The 21,928-nt window shown below is 34.5% G+C and overlaps 9 protein-coding genes across 9 annotated transcripts; 8 read left to right on the top strand and 1 right to left on the bottom strand.

The window, feature by feature from the left end:
* The first annotated feature begins 625 nt into the window (after nucleotides 1-625).
* LOC103497282 (auxin-responsive protein SAUR21-like) lies at nucleotides 626-1,242 on the top strand. Its single transcript, XM_008459412.3, has one exon. The coding sequence runs from the start codon at nucleotides 813-815 to the stop codon at nucleotides 1,104-1,106; it is 294 nt and encodes a 97-aa protein (XP_008457634.2). The 5' UTR covers nucleotides 626-812; the 3' UTR covers nucleotides 1,107-1,242.
* Nucleotides 1,243-2,625: 1,383 nt separating this feature from the next.
* LOC107991561 (auxin-responsive protein SAUR24-like) lies at nucleotides 2,626-3,294 on the top strand. Its single transcript, XM_017046675.2, has one exon. The coding sequence runs from the start codon at nucleotides 2,644-2,646 to the stop codon at nucleotides 3,091-3,093; it is 450 nt and encodes a 149-aa protein (XP_016902164.2). The 5' UTR covers nucleotides 2,626-2,643; the 3' UTR covers nucleotides 3,094-3,294.
* A 1,533-nt stretch (nucleotides 3,295-4,827) lies between these two features.
* On the top strand, nucleotides 4,828-5,436 carry LOC127143857 (auxin-responsive protein SAUR23-like). The gene has a single exon (XM_051079117.1). The coding sequence runs from the start codon at nucleotides 4,908-4,910 to the stop codon at nucleotides 5,199-5,201; it is 294 nt and encodes a 97-aa protein (XP_050935074.1). The 5' UTR covers nucleotides 4,828-4,907; the 3' UTR covers nucleotides 5,202-5,436.
* Nucleotides 5,437-6,613: 1,177 nt separating this feature from the next.
* Nucleotides 6,614-7,441, top strand: LOC103497283 (auxin-responsive protein SAUR21-like). The gene has a single exon (XM_008459413.3). The coding sequence runs from the start codon at nucleotides 6,954-6,956 to the stop codon at nucleotides 7,245-7,247; it is 294 nt and encodes a 97-aa protein (XP_008457635.1). The 5' UTR covers nucleotides 6,614-6,953; the 3' UTR covers nucleotides 7,248-7,441.
* A 1,736-nt stretch (nucleotides 7,442-9,177) lies between these two features.
* Nucleotides 9,178-9,471, top strand: LOC103497284 (auxin-responsive protein SAUR24-like). Its single transcript, XM_008459414.3, has one exon. It carries the CDS (start codon nucleotides 9,178-9,180, stop codon nucleotides 9,469-9,471), a length of 294 nt encoding a protein of 97 aa, XP_008457636.2.
* A 1,165-nt stretch (nucleotides 9,472-10,636) lies between these two features.
* Nucleotides 10,637-11,260, bottom strand: LOC103497285 (auxin-responsive protein SAUR21-like). The gene has a single exon (XM_008459415.3). It carries the CDS (start codon nucleotides 11,160-11,162, stop codon nucleotides 10,869-10,871), a length of 294 nt encoding a protein of 97 aa, XP_008457637.1. The 5' UTR covers nucleotides 11,163-11,260; the 3' UTR covers nucleotides 10,637-10,868.
* Nucleotides 11,261-15,189: 3,929 nt separating this feature from the next.
* LOC103497286 (auxin-responsive protein SAUR21-like) lies at nucleotides 15,190-15,877 on the top strand. Its single transcript, XM_008459416.3, has one exon. The coding sequence runs from the start codon at nucleotides 15,326-15,328 to the stop codon at nucleotides 15,602-15,604; it is 279 nt and encodes a 92-aa protein (XP_008457638.1). The 5' UTR covers nucleotides 15,190-15,325; the 3' UTR covers nucleotides 15,605-15,877.
* Nucleotides 15,878-17,774: 1,897 nt separating this feature from the next.
* LOC103497287 (auxin-responsive protein SAUR21-like) lies at nucleotides 17,775-18,476 on the top strand. The gene has a single exon (XM_008459417.3). It carries the CDS (start codon nucleotides 18,039-18,041, stop codon nucleotides 18,330-18,332), a length of 294 nt encoding a protein of 97 aa, XP_008457639.1. The 5' UTR covers nucleotides 17,775-18,038; the 3' UTR covers nucleotides 18,333-18,476.
* A 2,147-nt stretch (nucleotides 18,477-20,623) lies between these two features.
* On the top strand, nucleotides 20,624-21,324 carry LOC107991554 (auxin-responsive protein SAUR21-like). Its single transcript, XM_017046656.2, has one exon. It carries the CDS (start codon nucleotides 20,900-20,902, stop codon nucleotides 21,191-21,193), a length of 294 nt encoding a protein of 97 aa, XP_016902145.1. The 5' UTR covers nucleotides 20,624-20,899; the 3' UTR covers nucleotides 21,194-21,324.
* The last annotated feature ends 604 nt before the right edge of the window (nucleotides 21,325-21,928 follow it).

The raw sequence follows: 21,928 nt of genomic DNA, 5'->3' as shown, positions 1-21,928 counted from the left end.
ACTAAGGATCAAAATAGAATGAAATAAAAAATAGAATGAGACAAAAACAATAAAGTACTATAACAAATACAACATAAATACTGAGCAAGAAAAATTAAAGCATTCCAATTTAAGCATAAGTTTTGAATGGAGAAGTCTGTGAAAAACTCGGAAAGAGAGCAACAGGAAGACGAATGATTATTCTGAACAACTCCAAAACAATCCATTCAAAGTGGTGATCTATCATAAAAAAAAATCTGATTCCTTTCAAATCAAACTTCAGCAAGACAGCTTGTTTAAGCCAGTTATTGTTGTAAACGATTTTGGTATGCTGGGAACCAATTTTACCACTTAGTATTATGCAGCAGCAAACATACATGTGAGCTTCCTTAATGACAAGCCTCAGATCCCAAGCATCCTTTTAGGCTTTTGAGTCCTCTGCTTCTTGTGATATTACAACATGCATCATTTTACACACCACATATTTGGCAACATGCATCTAATACCTACTAGTATTTTCAGCAAGATGGATATGTTTGAATATGACTTCATTTATTGGGACAAGAGGGTCCACCAGTAATAGAAATTGGATCAAATTTGAAAGTGATTGTACTTCAACCACTAAAAGCAACCCATGTGAGTATTTGATGAAGTGGGTTAGCTTTAACATGTATCTGCTATCTTTTGTTCTCATCTCCTCTTCTTTCTCCTTCTATATATACACTCAAAACAACCAGCTGATCTCCAACTCAAATCTTTCGCATATTCTCTTTCAAGTACAAGCATATTTTACCATTTCCATATTCATATCAAGAGCTCAATCAAATTGAGACATGGGAATTCGTTTGCCTTCGGTCCTCCTCAGCACCAAGCAAATTCTCAAGATGAAAACTGTTTCTACGAGATGTCAATCTGATGTTCCCAAAGGCCATATTCCGGTATATGTTGGCGAAAACCAAAGAAAGCGGTTTTTGGTTCCTATTTCTTACTTGAATCATCCTTCATTTGTGCATTTACTTAGTAGAGCTGAAGAAGAGTTTGGATTCAGCCATCCAACAGGAGGTTTGACCATTCCCTGCAAAGAAGAAGCCTTCATTGATGTCACTTCGAGATTGCATATTTCATGAACGATTGAGAACATAGAGAATATACTCTTGACAGTTTTGACAACTTTTCTTTTCATTTTTTGTCCATAGAAGATAGAGTTGAATATCAATGTAAAGGGAACTTCAATGTGTAAAGTGACACACATGAGTTGCAATGGAGTTGAATTCTTTTGTCCACAAAAAACTTGTGTTTATTCTTTTGCCTTGTGTTTTTCTGATAATTTAATCAAGATTACAACTTTTTTTCTTGAAATGTGGGGCACCAATTTGCATATGCTAAGTTATAAGCTATTAACATTACAAGATTTAAGCTAACATTTCGAAAACATTCGAATAAATCTCTCCACAGGAAGAAGCAAAAATCTCTGATGCAGTAAGGTAAAACAATGACAAACATCGGCTACAATGGAAGTCGAATCTTATTTTTGCACTCAAAACCTTAGTTATGAATTATCATATCAACTTCCCTTCAAGAGAAACTTAACAATATTATTACACAAATTCCAGTTGTGATCCTAAATAATGAAGTGCTTGTTTGGAAGTGATTTAAAAATTTTCTAGTCAAAGGTGAGAGCAATGCTAGAGCATTGATATAAATATTAAATTTATCCATGACCAATTTGCTTAAGCTTTTAAGTCGGTCAGAAAATTAATACAGATACATTGACTGAGCCAATGCGATGTAATTGACCTACTCACTGCAATTTAGATCGATTAAAATCTCATTTCAATTTGCATGGTTCACAACACTCAATCTACTAAACAAGGACTGAGAAATTTGTTAATGAGAGCAAAAATATTCTTTAATTTATAATTTGATGCTTATGCCTTTTTTCGTTATTTCTCAACTTGAACATCAAATTTGTTATGAAATTGATAAGGGAGAAAACATAGACAATAAAGATTGACATGAAGATTACATGTCTCAATAAGTGTGTTAGCTGCTACATCCACAGTAGATGGAGAGATCAATTTATTATTAGAGAGAAATGTAAGATGATAAAAGTTGTAGAGGCATCTAAGATTAGAGAGTTTATATCTATCACATCTCTCTAAACCCTAGGGCTAAACACATAAATAAGAAAATGCATATACACCTTAGGTTTTGGTATGTTGTCCTTGAGCTCCTACAAGAGCGTGTCACCCCTGTATCCTGATGTGAGACCCCTGTACATGGTCATTTAGAGCGTCAGATAACAGATTCAAGACATTTTAGCAAAGTACAACCATCAATGAAATCATCCATTGCAATCCAAATACAAGAATATTCTATTATCCGATTTTCATTGTCGTTCACTCTATCTTGACTCATTTAATTTGGTGTAACAACTAAGGTGCTTGGACAGTGAATCCTGATAATGAATGGAACAATTTAGCCAACAAACAAAAAAATCTTATATACAAACAAATATAAGCCATAGAATATCTGTGGAGAAAGAAAAGGATAATAGGATAATAGGATCAGCTATGATTAGTTAGGCAAAGCCATGTGGAAGTGTCTACTCAAATACCCAACCACCAAACTCCAATACCACACTTACAAATTAGATAAACACCAATGACTTTCAAAGCTCTTTCTTCATATCTCTATAAATATAAACATACTATGAGGCTGAAACAACCAAATTCAACTGTTTACTTCCTCTTCTACTTGGTTCTGTACCAATCTGAACAAAACTTCAAATCTCTTTCTCAATCTTTCGTCTTAACACAAATGGGGGTTCCATTGCTATCTTTGGTTCCTCATGCAAAGAAAATCTTGAAGATGCAGTCAGGTTTTACCAAAAACCAACTGGATGTTCCAAAAGGCCATGTGGCGGTTTACGTGGGAGAGATTCAAAGGAAGCGGTTCGTGGTTCCGGTATCTTACTTAAACGATCCATCGTTCCAGCAACTGCTTAGCCGTGCAGAGGAAGAGTTTGGCTTCCACCATCCCCATGGGGGTCTAACAATTCCTTGCAAAGAAGATGCCTTTGTTGATCTCACTTCTAGGTTGAAAGTAGCTTGAAGGATGAAGAGTAAAGGGCAATCTGTCATTTATGACAAATTTTTTCTATTTTTTTTTCTCCATTCACTTGCTTTTTTAGTTGCAAGAGAATGTATTTGATTAGAGTGCCTTCTTACTTGTATACGAGTGGCATTGTAAAGAAAAATTACTTACAGAAATTGTGATTATAAAAAAGTTTATACAGAAACAATTCAGCATCAACTTCTATGTGACTTCTTTTGTTCACTATAAATCCTAACTCTTACTCTGCCTAATGCAAACTCTAACTGAAAGTTGATGTATGAACAATTTTAAAAGGAAATTCTGACTAAAGGTTTAAATTGGCTAACCTACAAAAGTTTAGAGGTTTTGTTGATACAATTATAAGTCTCATGTGATGTTTTTTTTAACGAAACTACTAAATATGCTTTGTTTAGTGGAGATTCAAGCGCTTTGGTTATTGTTCAACTGGTTGTCTCTCCATATGAGTTAGAGCATGCTCTACTGAACTTCTAAGTAGTTGTCTCAGAATTTGAACATGGTTCATCCTTCACTTCATGTGCAAATTTTCACTGAAGATGGAATTTCTAACTATATTGTATCCCTTGAAATTGTTTCATGTTAAAAGATTCTTTTTTTTTACTCTGATATATTTAGAATTTTCTTGATAGTGAGAATAGTGGAAGACAGTCTAATGCCCATGTTCAAATTTAATTGAAGTGACAAATGGATTTGCTGCCTTCATAGTGAAGAAGACTTCATTATAACAGCAGAGAGTTTGGTTCTGACAATAACAGAAAACTTAAAAGAAACTACTTCAGCTAATTCTTGTGGCTCCTACTAGTTCCCTTTTTCATTTCAGATTTTATGAATTAAAACTTTGAATTAATAATTATATTAATTTATACATTTAACATTTAACTTTTGTAAGTGTATCAAATTCAAGTTATTACAATAGAATCAAGTTCAACTTCCAATAAAGCTCAATTATTACTTACTAAAAGCAGAGAGCTCGACCTTTATTTTTCAAAGGAAAGGAAAAGGGAGTAAGGATCAAAATAAAATGGAACAAAAAATAAATAAATAAATAAAATAAAGTACTATAACAATTACAACATAAATACTAAGCTGGAAAAATAAAAGCATTCCAATTTAAGCATAAGTTTTGAATGGAGAAGTCTGTGAAAAACTTGGAAAGAGAGCAACAGGAAGACGAATGATTAATCTGAACAACTCCAAAACAATCCATTCAAAATGGTGATCTATCATAAAAAATACTCTGATTCCTTTCAAATCAAACTTCAGCAAGACAGCTTGATAAGCCAGTTATTGTTGTAAACGATTTTGGTATGCTGGGAACCAATGTTACCACTTACTATTATGCACCAGCAAACATACATGTGAACTTCCTTAATGACAAGCCTCAGATCCCAAGCATCCTTTTAGGCATTTAAGTCCTCTGCTTCTTGTGATAGCAGTACAACATGCATCATTTTACACACCACATATTTTGCAACATGCATCAAATACCTACTAAGATTTTCAGCCAGATGGATATGTTTGAATATGACTTCATTTATTGGGACAAGAGGGTCCACAGTAACAGAAATTGGATCAAATTTGAAAGCGATTGTACTTCAACCACTAAAAGCAACCCATGTGAGTATTTGATGAAGTAGGTTAGCTCTAACATCTATCTGCTATATTTTGTTCTTATCTTCTCTCCTTTCTCCTTCTATATATACACTCCAAAAACAAGCAGCTGATCTCCAACTCAAATCTCTCACATATTCTCTTTCAAGTGCAAGCACATTTTATCTCAATCAAATTTAGACATGGGAATCCGTTTGCCTTCGGTCCTCCTCAGTGCCAAGCAGATTCTCAAGATGAAGTCTGTTTCTACAAGATGTCAGTCTGACGTTCCCAAAGGCCATATTCCGGTGTACGTCGGAGAAAACCAGAGAAAGCGATTTTTTGTTCCGATTTCTTACTTGAATCATCCTTCATTTGTGAATTTACTTAGTAGAGCTGAAGAAGAGTTTGGATTCAGCCATCCAACTGGAGGTTTGATCATTCCCTGCAAAGAAGAAGCCTTCATTGATGTCACTTCTAGATTGCATATTTCATGAAAGATTGAGACCATAGAGAATATTCTCTTGACAGTTTTGACAACTTTTCTTTTCAATTTTGTTTATATTAGATAGAATTGAATATCACTGTCAACGGAAACTTTGACACACATGAGTTGAAATGAAGTTAAATTCTTTGTCCACAAAAAACTTGTGTTTCTTTGCCTTGTGTTTTTCTGATAATTTAATTGGCAAGGTTACAATTTTTTTCTTGCAATGTGGGGCACCAATTTTCAGTTAACTAATCGAAACCATCCAGATAAATATCTGGATAGGAAAAAGAAGAAATCGTGTTTACAATGGAAGTTAAGTCTTTTTTTTTTTCTTTTTTTGCATTCATAACCTTAGTAATGAAATATCATATCAACCACCTTTGATAATCCATAGAGACTTAAAAGAATATGATTATAAGCTAATGGGTTGCAGTAAAGTTAGTTATATCAATACAGTCCTTTTATGTGTAAGACTCCACAGCAAGAATATAATTTGTCAAAGGTCACAAAAATCACCGAAAGTAAGGGACTTTTGTTTAAAGACATCGTCGTGTTTTGTTCTTTCCAAAGCTCCCACACAAGCACAGAGGTGACACATCTCGGCAAAATTCTTGCTCTTCCTTTAAGATCCATCCATTCATGGCTTCATTGTGTCAAAACCCCCTTTTTTTTTTTTTGAAAAAAGAAACAAACTTCTTCATTAAGAAAATGAATAGACATTACACAAGATGTTAAAAAGAAGAGACGATGTTCAAATCCCTAAGGTTTAGCTAGTACATTGGACATCTCAACTAGAATGACATTTCCTTAGTACTCTCATCATATCCGGACTTAGATCAACAGATAAAAGAAAATCAGAACAAAATGAGTAAAGGACTTCCTCATACAAACATCCCAAAAACTAAGATACAAAGAGTTAATAACCACGGACAAAACAAGCCAAAAGCAAGAAAAACAGAAGAGTACAATAATTTGACTAAGAGGTAAAAATAAAAGCCTGCCAGCTATACAGAAGAAAACTTATTACAACAGTTCAGAATTTGTGCAAAGATACAGAAGAAAACATCTTCGTAACTCATGAGTAAAATTCTGTTAAGTTCATACTTCCATACATGTTCAAAAAATGGTAACCATTTGTATTGCTTAGCTGAACAGTAATCAGTGCTGAAGTTTTTGGAATGTCTTAAAAAGAGGTGATTATAGTGTTATAGTTACTTTTCTTCATTCCCATTGTACTAACTACTAAAGGTCTTGTCCCTGGTACACCGGCTGAATGATGCTGAAATTGGCTGTTCCATAGAAAGTCAATCACAAATATATTTGTTCTTCTTTATCAACGTGATACTCACTTGTTTGAATTATCCAATTCAGTGAAAGAACTAATGCGCTCGGACAATAGCATGTGATGAATGGAACAATTAGGCCAGAAAAATATAAATTTGTGATACAAAAAGATATAATCCACAGAAAATGAGTGGAGGCAAGAAAAAGAGAGTAGGAGAAGATTTAATGAGCTAAACAAAGCCATGTGAGAGGGTCCATACAAATACTCAACCACCAGACTCCAATACCCCACTTAGCTATTGGAAAAGGATCACTCATTGGTAACAGCTTTATCTTCAGAAACTCTATAAATATAAACACCATATGAGGCTTCAAACACCAAATTCAACAAAAGAAAATTCAACTGTGACTTCCTCTTCTAGCTCGTTTTTTTCCTATCTGATCAATACTTCAGAACGTTTTTCATCTCAAACAAATGGGAATTCGATTGCTATCTTTGGTTCCTCATGCCAAGCAACTCCTGAAGATGCAGTCAGGTTTTACAAAAAATCAGTTAGATGTTCCTAAAGGGCATGTGGCGGTTTACGTGGGAGAGATTCAAAGCAAGCGGTTTGTGGTTCCAATATCTTACTTGAATCATCCATCATTCCAGCAACTGCTCAGCTATGCAGAGGAGGAATTTGGATTCCATCATCCACAGGGGGGCCTAACAATTCCTTGTAAAGAAGATACCTTTCTTGATCTCACTTCTAGATTGCAAGTATCTTGAAGGATGAAGAGGAAAGGGCAATTCATCAGTTTTGACGGAAAAAGTTCTCTGCTTTCTGACTTACAGTATGATGTTGTAGAATGAGCGTCTTCTTGTAAATGAGTGACATTGTAAAGGAACACTGACCAATAGAACTTGATAGAGAAAAATATAGATAAATTCAGCATAATCTAAGCATCTTATTTTTTAGTTCACCGTACTGAAGATCCTAAAATTCTACTTTCACCAAACAGAATTTCACAAAGCCACTTGACAGTTGCAAAAAAGCAAGCATTTTCTTTTTGCAAAAAAGTTCTCTGCTTTCAAATATGTTAATATATAATTAAATTTGCCAATCAAATATTATGAATGTTGAGGAGAAAGGCAGAGGATTTGCTTTGATCTCACTTCAAGGCTGCACAGTTCTTGAAAGATTATGGAGAAGAAATTCCCTTAGCAACTCTCTCACCCAGTTTTAGTAAGTCAGTAGAATATGGTTAGATAGTCAGCTCATATAAATGAATAGAAAACTTGTCAATTACGCAAAAATATGTCTAGGTTGTTTTAACTGGGCTTTACATCGTAATAAAAGTTAAACTTTATCATAAATTAAGTTCGTTCCGATCAAGGGTTTTGGGATATCTAATTTTCCTATGCTTTGTTATCATGTCATTAAATAACTGCAGGTTGTAAATAAGATGATCAGCTGTAAAATCTTCAATGATTTTATTTTATTTTCTCTCATTATAATTCTTTCCTTCTATGTAATGAGACTTTCTCCAATATAAGAAGGCTATGTATCTTGCAATTGAATCATTGGAATGCAAAATATTCTATTCCTTTCAAATCTTGGTGGTATCAAAGCAAGTGATCTAGGAAGGTCCCATGTTCAAACCCTGTTATGTTACCCTCTCCAATTAATATCGACTCCCACTTGTTGGGTTCTATTCATATTTCAAGCTCACAAGTGAAGGGAGAGTTAGATAATATGATATTAAATTTGTCTTCACTCATTAGCTTCTTTTAATTTTGGAGTGGTTTAACATGGTTTAGCATGTTTAAATTATTTGAATAAACTTAATCGTCAAGCTTCGATCATTGATGTGAAAGAAGCAAGATTGCACCTTCTACCTATCCTGAAAAGATTTGTACCCATTGAAAATGGTGTGCAGAAGCTTCCCTGAAATTCCTACAACAGTAACTATATCCGCAAGATCAAACAGGATTTGACACACAGGTGTAAGAAAATAGACAAATGACGATTCGAAGAAAGTAGAAGTATTAACATCAGAATTCCATCCATCATCAGTCCCTCATCAATATGCAGCTCCTTCCAGCTATAAAATTTGTTTTAAGTGGATGAAACTATTAGATTTAACAAATAAAAACATGAATAGATTCTTATTAAATGGTTTGTCTTGATGTATTAGGCGTACATGTACTTGGCTTCAGCCTCTGATTTACAAGATGATGCAATCGGTATTTCTAATATGATGCATTTCGTGTCTCTCTTGTCCAAATTAAATTAGGACATTGACCAATGATGTAACCATTTCTCTTACTATGAAAGGTGATCTTGTCTCTACAACTCGATGCCATGTTTCTTTTACCTAACGCACTCTTTGTTTAAGGGTTCAGTTCACCGAACCAAGTTTGGTTGCTGGAATGGACAATCACTTGAACCAAACAACTTGGCTGGCATTGCATACAACTAAGAGAGATGTGAAAGTCATTTCTAAGTTGAGCAGATCTCTAAAATAGCTCTCTTAGATACCTAACCACCTGTCTTAAAGTGGCCATTAGAAAATCACCAGTCACCAACAAAACTATTTTCTCCAACACTATAAATAAAGACATCAAACAAACAACACACTAAGCTTAAAACACATTCATTCCCTAATTTCACTTTTAATTTTGGTTCTCTACACCAATAGAACAAGCAAGCTTTCCAATGGGGATTTATTTGCCATTCAGAATTCTTTTTGTCAAGCAAATTTTAAAAGTGCCATCAGGTTTCACCAAAAACCAGTTATCTGTCCCAAAAGGTCATGTAGTAGTTTACGTGGGAGAGATGCAAAAGAAACGATTTGTCGTTCCGATATCATATTTGAATCACCCTTCATTCCAACAACTGCTTAAATATGCTGAAGAAGAGTTTGGCTTCCAACATCCTCAAGGGGGACTTACAATTCCTTGCAAGGAGGATACCTTCGTTGATCTCACGTCTAGATTGCAAGTTTCTTAGACAATGAATAGCGAAATGGAAACTTATTGAATTTTGACATTCTTTATGATCCTCGACTAATTTGTAAACTAAGAATGAAATGTTTTAGGAAGTCCAAGAACAATGCCTTCCAGAATGTGAATGAATGGCATTGTCACGAATTTTAAGTAATATATGATTAATTAAAATGCAGATATTTATAATTCATGATGTGTTCTTGTAACTTATTCGTGTACTATATGCGACTCCTGCTTAGAAGGACTGTTAACTAACTCTTATGTCTTGGCCCTAAACATTTTCTAGCAATTGGTATCTGACTTCTTAGCAGAAAGCAGAGGATGTTCATAAAAGAATTGCATTAAAATAGTTTTAACAAGTGTATTCAACAAAATAGTTGTAAAAAAAAGGCATCACTATGTACAGTCCATACTAATCCGATGCCGTCTTTTTTTCTTTTTTGCAGTTTTCTCAAGACATGAACTCTTCTACTCGGATTAGTCTTGTATTACTCTTTCTGTATTGTCAAGTTTTAGTTCTTGATAGTTTTCACAGTTTGCATCTGCATTTACACTCAACTTTCATACTTTGAGCACTAGTCTCATTTAATTGTATTAGTAAAAAGTCTTGTTTCCGTTTCAAGAAAACAAATAGTCCGTACTATTTCTGACCTACTTCCCCATTATACTTGTGCCTCTCTCCCTCTGATTATAGGACTCTTTCTTCAATCAACTGGATCCGCAAGAGTAAAATTAGTAAAGGACATAATTTTCACTTTTATTTGTATGAAGCAAGAAAACTATGTGATTTTTGTAGAAGAGAAACAACTTCATTGATAAATGAGAGAAGACAGACTATGTATCTTATCAATAAATATCAAATGGATGCATATGGTTATGGCTTTGGGTTTGACTTATGAAAATTTTGAGTTTTCATGTTTCTAATGTAAGGGAATTTTGAGTTTAACAATAAACGTTCATCCTTCTCGGCTCTCAATATCGGATGATTCTGAATGATAACGGTGTCCTTTCAATGAGAACATTTTTAATTTTCTGATTACTATACATCTTACGGGTGCCATCAGGTAAAATGATTTGTGATCCCATATATCCAAATAACTTCTCATGAGAATTTAATAGAAAAACTTAAAAATTTATGAATTTGAAGAATTCACCAAGGAGGGAAGTCCTTTAGTAAGATAATATGACTCTGTATTTCTATTTCCATGTTTACAGATTTGAATGGTAAGTTGTGTAAATGATGTTCAGGTAGATGGGCAATGTGCTATCACCTTTCAGCTACCCGATCATTAACACTTTGAAGCTAACTATACATTGATTAATGATTTCTACTCTTAACTATGGGGAAAAAATGGAGGGAATCTGACAAAATTGTGTGGACAAATGTCTTTCTTCTCTCTTTCAGGATATTTGCAGCCTGGATGTGAGATTGATGAAGACATCTTCTCTGCAAGGAATTGTCAAACCTCCAGTTGGATGTTTAAATCCAAACTCTTCTTCTGCACTCTTGAGCAAAGCGGAAAAAGAAGGATGGTTCAAGTATGATAGCGGAACCACAAACCGCTTTCTTTCAATATCTCCCACATAAACTGCAATATGGCCTTTGGGAACACCACATTGGTTTCTAGAAGAAACAGTATGCATTTTGAAAACTTGCTTGGCATTGAAGAGAAGTGAAGGTAGTCTGATTCCCATGACGAATTTTGAAAGGCTTTCTGCTGGAATGGAGATTAGAAGTTGGGAGGTGTTGCACTTGAAATGAGGATGTGTTTGAAATTTGAGTTGAAGATTGAAGTTTATTTCATCTGTATTTATAAATACAAGAATACAGAAGTGGTGAGAAGAAAATAGTGTCAAGTAGGTGTTTAAGAGGGCCTACTTCATGAATGCTCACATGGGTTGCTTTTTGGCTTTGAATACATTCACTTTAGCATGTACCCTACCTACTGGTGAGCAGTCCCACTCGTTCAAATGAGGTGAAGTTATCGTCCAAAATAATAGGTCAAGAAAACTTCAAAACCAAACGCCATGTCGAAGATCAACTGATGACAGACCCATGTGAGAAGGTTTTATTATTGGTCATGTCCTAACTCTCTAATCTAATGCAGAGGTAAAACATACAACAGTGGGTATTAAAACTGAAATGAAGTCATCTTGATAAAGACCAATCAAGCATTAAATGAAATGCCAGTTCACTTGTAAACCATTTTTCCGGACATAATGAAAATAATTGTCTCAAGTATGCTATAATCTTAGAGGTTTATCATTCAGGATTGTTTAATATGTGTTTGCTTGTATATAATAAGAGGTATGCATAATGTTTCTCTGTAGGTCTGACTTTTCTACTTTCATCAGCCATCTCTGTCTAGATGGTATATCCATGTCAGTTCTCTCCACTCATTTCGCTTTCCTGATATGTTATGTCAATGGCATCTTATGTTGATATTATATAAAGCGTCGTTGAAAGATCAGATTTACAAGCTGCATAGTTTCTCTTTCATGCTTCATTTCTTGATAATTCTTGTCTTTTTCTCGTCTTATCCCCTTGTGATATTGTATAAAGTGTCTAGAAAAGAGCAAGAGTTATTTGGTCTCTCTAGAAGGAATTTGGTGCGAAATGGAATGAATTGGAAAATCAAATAGCAGCAATCTCATTATTTCAACCGAGGATCAACATAGTCAAAAGATGTTGCATTGTGATGCCATGGATTTAGAATGATCGTGTCAAGGACGTCCTGCATTCCATAGCTAGAATCGATATTCGAGTTCAGAAAAAGAGTTATTAACTGTTCATTAGATTTGCTTGAAAACTGAATAGCTACTTATATTTTGTCCAAATTCTCTCAAATTGTTCAGAGCTGGCAAGGATTCAAAGTTGAAGGGAAAAGCTGAAGAATTGTATATGAGATAGGTGATCGGTTTAAAAATGGTGTTTACTCTATTTAGTCTTCATTACAAGAGCTCGAGTTTAAGCACTCCATTGACCAAAGATCAGACTGGGTAGTGGTAAATGATTAAGGGGATTGTGCATCGTACCGAAATGTTGAAAATTAAGCCAACAGGTTCATACATGATTTCTATCAAAAGGTAGTTTGGACCAAGAGATCATACATTTCACGAAGATATACATTGTGAAGTAAGAAGATTTAAGAGCAAACTATTCTATGGCATAAGAGGATTGGGAGAGTTGCAGTTTGTTATCTCATTAACTTTAATCCATCCTCATTCATGGACTTGAAAACCCTTCAAGAGTTGTGGACTGGTTGTCCTGTGTTCAAACTAAGCAATATAAATTTGAGTGTAAATAGTGTATCTTCCGGGTAATCATGATGGTGTCAACCACTAGCTTTTGATTATTTGACAAATACAAGTAAAATCCTATTTGGAATGACTAATGAAGTACTTGAAAACACGTTTTTCACTTAAAAATACTTTGAACGTCATTTGAAACATTAGTAGTAATGTTTTCTCCTTGAAAATCAAATGTCACACTCTCATGAAGTTTATGGATTTTTTAATAATGAAGCTTTTGTTAGGGATATTGTGTTGGCAAAGTAAGGTGATTTATAGATAGATGAACTCCTTTAACCTGGATATCAAGTTGCAAAAATTGGCAATCACATGGGCATATTGATCGTCCTCTACTCAAATGCTCAATCTGAATTGCATAAACATTTCTTAAAGTAGTATATCTTTTTCCAACACTTATTGAACCCTACTTTGATACTTACCAGACATGTTTTGAACACTTGAACTTGAATAGTATTTCTCTAAAAAAAATTAGAAACATGATTACATAAAAAGAAAAAGCAAAAACTACATAACTTGTTAAATTGTAAGAACATAACTCAACTTTTACTTTTCATAAATATGGAATTATTTTGAAGAGTTTTATTTTGATCTGAAGTTTTCTTTGAACATTTTCAAACCACTGTATGACAAAAAACATGTATATTTTCTCTTCAACTCCAAGAATCAACATTTTCTTTTTCCAATGGAATGGACTTGGTCTTGAAGTATCCATGACTTGACTTGTGATATATGGAAAAGATTGACCAATGAACCTGAATTGTGGTATAGAGTACAATATGAAGGAGTGGGAGAAGAAAATTTGTGGCCTTTTCAAGAGTTGGGCAAAGCCATGTGAACTGGTATACTGAAATATACCCAACCACCAGGCATCAACACCCCAACTAGCCACTTGAAAGGCCACAGTCACCAGCATAGCGCTTTCTTCAGAAACTTTATAAATATAAACATCAAAATGAGTCTTCAAACAGAAAATTCAACTCATTTTAAGTACTAATTCCTCTTGTAGATTGCTCTTACCAATCAGATCAGAACCTTAGATCTTTTTGACGGCCTTTCATCTCGAGAAAATGGGGATTCGGTTTCTATCTTTGGTTCCTCATGTCAAGCAAATTCTGAAGATGCAGTCAGGTTTCACCAAAAAACTATTGGGTGTTCCAAAAGGCCATGTTGCCGTTTATGTGGGAGAGATTCAAATGAAGCGGTTCGTGGTTCCAATATCTTACCTAAATCATCTATCGTTCCAGCAACTGCTCAGCCACGCAGAGGAAGAGTTTGGCTTCCATCATCCTCAAAGGGGCCTAACAATCCCTTGCAAAGAAGATGCCTTCGTTGATCTCACTTCAAAATTGCAAGTATCTTGAAGGATTAACAGCAGAGCACAACTTGCCATTCTTTTACAACCTTTTCTGGTTGTTTCTGACTCTTTTTTTTTTTTTTTTTTTTTTTTTTTTTTTTTTTTTTTTTTGGACTTATAGTAGAATTTTGTAGAATGGAATGCCCTTCTTGCCTGTAAATGAATGCCATTGTAATGGTGCATTTACCAACAGAAATTAATTAAAAGGATACACAAATTTACCCTCAATTTCTTTATAGCCTTTTCTTGCTGCTTTATTTGTGATGGTTAACTTGCAATCCATGGAACTAAGAAAAATTGATATATCACTAAGAAACTGGGTAGCATCTTGAAGATTCAAACTTCAAAGTTTAACATATCCGAAGCATAGTTGATTCTTATGTGCCAATTTAAAATTTCCGATGGAAAGTTCCCTCATGGTTTGATCTAATAAAAGAGGTCCTTATCCATCCTATGTGCCAACTCCAGTTAATTATGTAGTATTGATGACTGAGATTGGGAGAACTGTCTTATATAAGACATAGTGAGAAATTCCTTGGGAGAACTGTCTTATATAAGACATAGTAAGAAATTCCTTATGATATATATTTACTGTAAAATATGAAACTTCAGTATTTGGGATTTGTCTTGGAGGCCATCAAATAAATAACATTTACACTGTCTTATGTTTTGTGTTTATGAAGAAGTAAAACGTCACTTTGAAAAAGAGACTGCATCTAATTTTAATTTTAAAGAACAAGTTTGAATTCTGATTTTTCTTTTTGGATTGAACAACTTTTCTGCAACTGCTTTGTGTCTCATAACATTGCTAATGCAACTAGTAGATAGTTATAACTTATCACGTGGATATGTTTCCTGCTTATTTTTCCTTTTCTGCTCTCTTTCGTTTCAACCATATATTTTCTTTATTTGAAAATGTGGACCTAATCTAACTACGAATTGAGACACCTGAGGAAGTGAGTGTAAAACAATCAACTGAACAAATCCATGTGAGCTTTAAATAGAACTGGCCCCCTAACACACCAAGCTGCTATCCACTCTCCACTTGCTTCCCTCTTTTAACTCTATAAATACACATGTCAAAGAAGTTACCAGTACCCAACTTAAATCTCTTACAAATTCTTCTTTCAATCACTCCAATTTCCCACTTCAGAATCATCTTATAGTTCTCTCACTTGAACCAATTCTAGACATGGGAATCCGATTGCCTTTGCTACTCCTCAATGCCAAGCAAATTCTCAAAAAGCATGTTCAGTCTGATGTTCCAAAAGGTCATATAGCAGTTTATGTTGGAGATATCCAAAGGAAGCGGTTTTTAGTTCCGATATCCGTCTTGAACCATCCTACATTCATGGCTTTACTTAAGAGAGCTGAAGAAGAGTTTGGATACAATCATCCAATGGGAGGTTTGACAATTCCCTGCAGAGAAGATGCTTTCATGGATCTTACTTCAAGGCTACATAGTTCTTGAAAGATTTTTGTACAAATGAAATACCTTCCTCAACCTCCCAAGTTTTGCCAAACATAGTTTTGTTCATTTTGAGTTAGACAAAGTAGATGCCGCTGAACAGTTCTTCTTCTTCTTCTTCTTCTTCTTCTTCTTCTTTTTTTTTTTTTTTTTGTAAATTAGGGGATAGAAAAGTTTGTTAATTTGCTTTTCTTCCTGATCTTCGTAACGTGTATAAATTTGTGTCAACTCGGTTACAACAGAAGTAATAGAAAATTACGTTTGTTTACAGATAAACTTTATCCCAAAACTCGTGAATTCTGATACATATGTTCTTTGTATTTTCTCATTTTATTTTACGATAAAACATTTGACAGAACTCAAGCAAAGAGCATTTATCACCAAAATGAAGAAGTGAGCTCTCTGTTTCCATCTAATGTTGACAAAAACTGTATTTAGCCAAGTTAGAGATCTAGAACTCATCTCATCTCAATACAAGCTCTTTTGCTCATCTTAATGACTCAAAGAAAATGGTGAACTTAATTGACATAATTGTCCAACCTTTTTTACCACACCACTATGTGCATGATGTATTAGTAGTACATGTACTTTACTATTGATCTGGACGTCGAAACCAATGGTGCAACAAATTTGTCTTTTAGTAGGAAGTCCCCTCTTAATCTTTCTTCTAAAGTACGCTGCTTAACTATTCTCTTGAAACAGGCAAGGTAGTGAAGGAACATAGGCAAGGTTCATAATAGTTTGTTCTGATTGTTAAATGGAAGTCACCTTGTTGGTGCTTTTACTGATCAGTAAGGAGAAAGTTTTAATGCAAATCTCAATTACTAAAAAATGTGAAGTTCACGGTTTGCATATATTTGCGGTCCCAATGGCTATGAGAGAAAGAGCTCCATTTGTACAATATTCAATCAAAGATTTACTCTAAACTCCACCTGCATTTTCTTCTATGAACAGAATGTGGTCGTGTTAACGGAACTTTGTCCTTGTTGTATGTAAAGGTTGTCTTTCTGTTTCATTTTAAACATGTACAGCTAAGAGAGCAATGAACAGACAGAATTTCGAATAAGTAAGAGAAATATGAAATGAAACTGAAAAATCTATTTGTATTATGCTTTGGTAGGAAATTCACCAATGAAGAAACTCATTTACATTCCAGAAGGCTTGAGTTTGTATGTCTATACAACATTCAAGCAGGAGTTAGGAAGAAATCAAGTCAGAAGGAAAAAAAATGTGTAAGAAATTGGTTGATGCCCATTCAATTATCTTCGTCCTTCAAGACTGTTGCAGTTTAACCAACGTTCAAGTCAAGATTGATGAAGGCGCCCTCTTTCCATGGAATCGTTAGACCTCCATGTGGATGATGGTAACCGAACTCTTCTTGAGTAGTTGTTAGAATGAAGGATGATTCGAGTATGAAACAGGAACCACAAATTAATTCTTGTGGGTATCTCCCACATATACTGCAGGGATGAAGGCAAGCGAGTCTCCATTGTTAAATCTATTTGCAATGATCAAGGAAATATAACAAAACATGAAGTTTATCCTTGATTGAATTTGAAGTTGGAAGTAGAATCATGATATATTAGAGTTCAAAATAGTACTCGAAACTCATTTAGCATCAATATTTATAAAGTTACGAAGAAAAGAGTTGCCATGAGCTTACTGTTTAGAGGACCCGCTTAACCTGACCATGTCAGCTCAAAGGAATTTTCTACTTTCATCTCATTCTTTCTCTGGCCTCCCATGTGTTTGATATGTATGGAATAACTTCTAAATTATAGGCCAATTTGTAATTCTATGTCCAAACAACACCACGCTTGTTCCGTTGGAATATCACATCAAAACAGATGGATTTGTAAGGAATATGGAAAACAAGCCAACATATCCTTGTGATTGGGCCTCCTTGCAAGAGAAAATTGCTTCATCAATGGACAAAGCTTCTGGGTGAGAGAAGTGACTTCACATGTACCAAATGCATTAAATCATATCCCATCAATATCTCAGATTTCATTTGATTCACAGCTTGGTTTGTTGAGTTAATGCATATCCTGTCCACCAGTGTACTCTCAGTCTCAGCCACTGCAATATATCCACTAATGGCAGACTTATATTGTCGATTGGAGAGTATCACATGGCATGTTGCTTGGTGAAATTTTCTTCGCCTCTTGTTATTGGAAAAGTTGGGCCAGTGAGAAAGTGACTGAAACTATAATAGATAGAGCAAACCCATGTGAGCCATTGAAGAAGTGGGTCCTCAAAGGCTCCTATCTGGTATAATCTTTTTGTTTTCCTCTTCGGTTTTTAGTTTATAAATACTACATATGAAGTAAAGCCATTCTCATCCAACAAGTACTCAATTTCCTAAATCAAATTGCATATCAAGCAGAACACCATTCAAACTCACTCGCCCTTCTCTTGTTTAGAATAAATTTTTGACATGGGAATTCGTTTGCCATCGATTCTTCTTAATGCCAAGCAGGTTCTGAAAATGCAAGCTATGTCTGCCAGAAATCAATCTGATGTTCCCAAAGGCTATATTGCAGTTTACGTGGGAGAGATTCAAAGGAAGAGATTTGTCGTCCCTATATCATACTTGAAGCATCCTTCTTTTGTAGATCTGCTCAAGAGATCAGAAGAAGAATTTGGATTTTGCCACCCAATGGGCGGCTTGACGATTCCATGCCGAGAGGATGCTTTCATAAATCTCACTGCTAGGCTGCACACGTCATGAAAGAAAACAAAAAAGAAATGTTCTTGATCACAGTTTTGTCACCTGTAATTTTAGGAAGTAGAGTAGGATAATACTGTACAGTAACTTCGTTGTTTGAGCAATGGAAGTTACATTTTTCTCATATGAAAAATTTTCTTCAGCTCATGAATTTTGATTTTTGCTGATTACTTCTTTTTCTCTGTGTGCTATATCACCAGTTAATCTTTTTATTCCTGCCAGTGTTTTATCACAAACCTTCAAAATAATTCACTTATAACAAAATTTGACCAAGAACTTCTGAGTTGAGTTGTGATGCTCATCGTTGCTACAATATAAAAGATTTCCCTTCCTTGCAAAAGCTGCAATGAAAAAGAGGAGGTAGCATGTCAAATGCAATGTGATAGATATGATTTCTTCTTAGTTGGATGTCAAATGCTTCTTTTAACTTTGTTTTGAGTATTATATTACAAATAAGGGGAGGGGATTTGTACTGAAGGAATCTAAATTATTACTCTGGTCCAGACAAATGAGGCTTCAAAGGATGTTTAATAAAATTCCGAGCATATCTTTTGCTTCAAAACCTTTTTCTTAAGATTACTTTAATACTATTGAGGTCGTTTATTCTTATGGTTGGAGTGTTACATTTATAAGTTAATATGTTATCCTATCGTGGTGGACAATATTTTATTATCCATAAACCCGAGAAATACTAGAAATGATTTATCTTGAAGAAACAGCTATAGATAAATGTATTTCTTTTTCTACAATGACTTTTAATAACAGAAACATAAAAATCTACAAGCACAATAAGATCAATGTTGAGATATTTAGACATAAAGCTTTGTATCTAAGAAATTATTAAGAAGGAAAAAAAGAAGCGGCATAGGTCAAGAAAGCCAGTTCATAAAGAAGTTCTGATGCTTGTGTTGAGAGAGATGGAAGAAACGTACAATTATGGTCGTGGACTTATGGTCGCTGATAATTTCAGCTTATCCATCTGAAAAAACGAACGAACGAACGAAAAGCAGCAAGCAGCAATTGTCGCATATAACTTAACAGCAGTTTGGAGCAATTTTCTGGAAGGTCTCATAATGACTATGACAAAGGGTATGAACTCATTCTCCACTAGTGGTACCACTCAATCCAAGATTCAGTTATTGTAAACTCCACCTGCATTTTCTTCAATGTAACAGAATATGGTTGTCTTATTTGAATTTTGACCTTTTTATATTGTGAAGATTGTCTATCAGTTCATTTTTAAAATATGTACAACAAGTATCCACTTCTGCAATTTTGATTGCAATGAACAGACGAATATCAAAGAATAAGCAAAGGAAACAGGAAATGATACTGAAAATCTATTAGTATGATGCTTTGGTAAGAAATTTACTAACAAAGAAACCCATCGGATTTCCTAAGGCTTGAAGTTGTATGTATACGCAACATTCAAGCAGGAAATAGAAAGAAAACGAGTTAGGAACTTAGAAGAAAGAATATGTCAAGAATTCATTAATGGTTATTTTGTCATGTTCATCCTTTGAGTGTTTTAATAGAGAAGCGAGATCAATGAAGCAGTCCTTGCAAGGAATTGTAAGACATTCTTGTTAATGATGGAAATTGAAACCTTCTTCTCTGGTTGAGTAGTTGTTGGAGAAAGCTTTAGGAATGAAATGGGAACTACCAATAGCTTCGTTTGAAGATTTCCCAGATATACTACAAAATAACCTCTAGGAACATCTGATGATTCATGTTAAAACCCACTACCATTTTGACAGTTTATTTTGCACAAGAAATCAGGAATGATGATAAACGAATCCCCATTGTCAAGTCTATATGCAACAGTCGAAAAGCCATAAACGGATCTCAAGTTTGACCTTGGTCGGTGTCGAAGTAGTTGGAAGTAGAATTGCGAAATTTCAGGTATTTGAAACTCATCCACGATCTATATTTATAGAATCGTGAGGAAAAATGTTGACTGAACACTGCTAATGGTCTTTTAAAAGTGGTCTCCCAGACAACTTAGAAGACCCACGTACCATGACTTCGTCAGCTCACAAGAATTTCCTTTCCCACTCATCCTTTCTCTTGGCCCCATGTGTGTTGGATATGTATGCCCCCAACTAAACTTGTTCCGGTGGAATAACACATCAAAACAGATAGATTGTAAAATCAAGCCAACATATCCTTGTGATCGGACCTCCTAGCATGAGGAAATTGCATTAGATCATATCATATCACCATATTTCAACTGATTCGCAGATTAGTTAGGTCCACTAATGGAGCACTTCATGAGATTTGGAGAGTATCACATGGTATGTTCCTACTCATTTGACACATTTGGTGAAATTTTCTTGGCCTCTCTTTATTAGAAAAAGTGGGACCAGTTAGAAAGCAAATGAAATTTTAATGGATAGAGCAAACCCATGTGAGCCTTTGAAGAAGTAGTTCCTTCATATCTGCTATAAATACACATAAGAATGAAGCCATTCTTATCCAACGAGTACTCTATTTTCTAAATCAAGTTCCATATCAAGGAAAACACCGCTCAAACTCGCTCACTCTTCTCTTGTTTCACATAAATTTTCGATATGGGAATCCGTCTGCCATCGATTCTTCTCAACGCCAAGCAGATTTTGAAAATGCAAGCTATGTCAGCCAGAAATCAATCTGATGTTCCCAAAGGCCATATTGCAGTTTACGTGGGAGAGATTCAAAGGAAGAGATTTGTCGTCCCTATATCATACTTGAAGCATCCTTCTTTTGTAGATCTGCTCAATAGATCAGAAGAAGAATTTGGATTTTGCCACCCAACGGGCGGCTTGACGATTCCATGCCGAGAGGATGCTTTCATAAATCTCACTGCTAAGCTGCACACATCTTGAAAGTTGAAAGAACAAAAAGAAAATGTTATTGACAGTTTTGTCACCTATAATTTTAGGAAGTAGAGTAGGATAATACTGTACAGTTACTCAGTTGTTTGAGCAATGGAAGTTATATTCTTCTCTTACAAAAACTTTTCTCTTCAGCTTATGAATTTCTATTTTATCAATTACTTTGTTTTTCTTTCACTGCTGTAACATAACTGAAGAGGGTTCCTAAGAAAGTAATATTTATAAAGCTGATTTTTTAAAAATAAAATATTTATCAAACGAGGCTTAATTTTTCAATTTTACATCAAATAGTCTGTGAATGTTAAAATGTAATGTCAAATAGATCTATGACCTATTCACTTAAAAATGAAAGTTCATGAACTTATTAAATAAAAAATCGAAAAATTTTGAAGATTTATTAGATAGTCTGTAAACTTTCTTCAGACTAACTAACTAATTTTCTTGGACCATTTTTTTCTAAAAAGGAAACGATTAATGCTTAAAGTTACGATACACATGAAAACAAGATTGAATTATAATGAAAAAAGCATTCTAATTATAATAAAGATCTTGGATGGAATAATCAACAAAATGGTTGAATTTGCAAATTTAAAGATGGAACTTTAAAATTACCATAAGTCAACTGACTTATTTAAGTTCGTGTCAAGAACCAATTAAAAGTTGTTCATAAAAGGTATTTTAAACTAATTGAGTTACAAAATACATTATTGTTAATTTGTTTGTTGT

The sequence above is a fragment of the Cucumis melo genome, chromosome 11 (genome assembly GCF_025177605.1).
Source record: "Cucumis melo cultivar AY chromosome 11, USDA_Cmelo_AY_1.0, whole genome shotgun sequence".
Classification (NCBI taxonomy): domain Eukaryota; kingdom Viridiplantae; phylum Streptophyta; class Magnoliopsida; order Cucurbitales; family Cucurbitaceae; genus Cucumis; species Cucumis melo.
Note: the sequence above shows the minus strand (reverse complement) of the source record. Positions and strands in the feature narration are given on the sequence as shown.

Excerpts from the sequence above, each read along its gene's own strand:
- LOC103497285 (XM_008459415.3), bottom strand. The coding sequence starts at position 11,162 with ATGGGAATCAGACTACCTTCACTTCTCTTCAATGCCAAGCAAGTTTTC.
- LOC107991561 (XM_017046675.2), top strand. The coding sequence starts at position 2,644 with ATGACTTTCAAAGCTCTTTCTTCATATCTCTATAAATATAAACATACT.
- LOC103497286 (XM_008459416.3), top strand. The coding sequence starts at position 15,326 with ATGGGAATCCGATTGCCTTTGCTACTCCTCAATGCCAAGCAAATTCTC.
- LOC107991554 (XM_017046656.2), top strand. The coding sequence starts at position 20,900 with ATGGGAATCCGTCTGCCATCGATTCTTCTCAACGCCAAGCAGATTTTG.
- LOC103497283 (XM_008459413.3), top strand. The coding sequence starts at position 6,954 with ATGGGAATTCGATTGCTATCTTTGGTTCCTCATGCCAAGCAACTCCTG.
- LOC103497284 (XM_008459414.3), top strand. The coding sequence starts at position 9,178 with ATGGGGATTTATTTGCCATTCAGAATTCTTTTTGTCAAGCAAATTTTA.
- LOC103497282 (XM_008459412.3), top strand. The coding sequence starts at position 813 with ATGGGAATTCGTTTGCCTTCGGTCCTCCTCAGCACCAAGCAAATTCTC.
- LOC127143857 (XM_051079117.1), top strand. The coding sequence starts at position 4,908 with ATGGGAATCCGTTTGCCTTCGGTCCTCCTCAGTGCCAAGCAGATTCTC.
- LOC103497287 (XM_008459417.3), top strand. The coding sequence starts at position 18,039 with ATGGGAATTCGTTTGCCATCGATTCTTCTTAATGCCAAGCAGGTTCTG.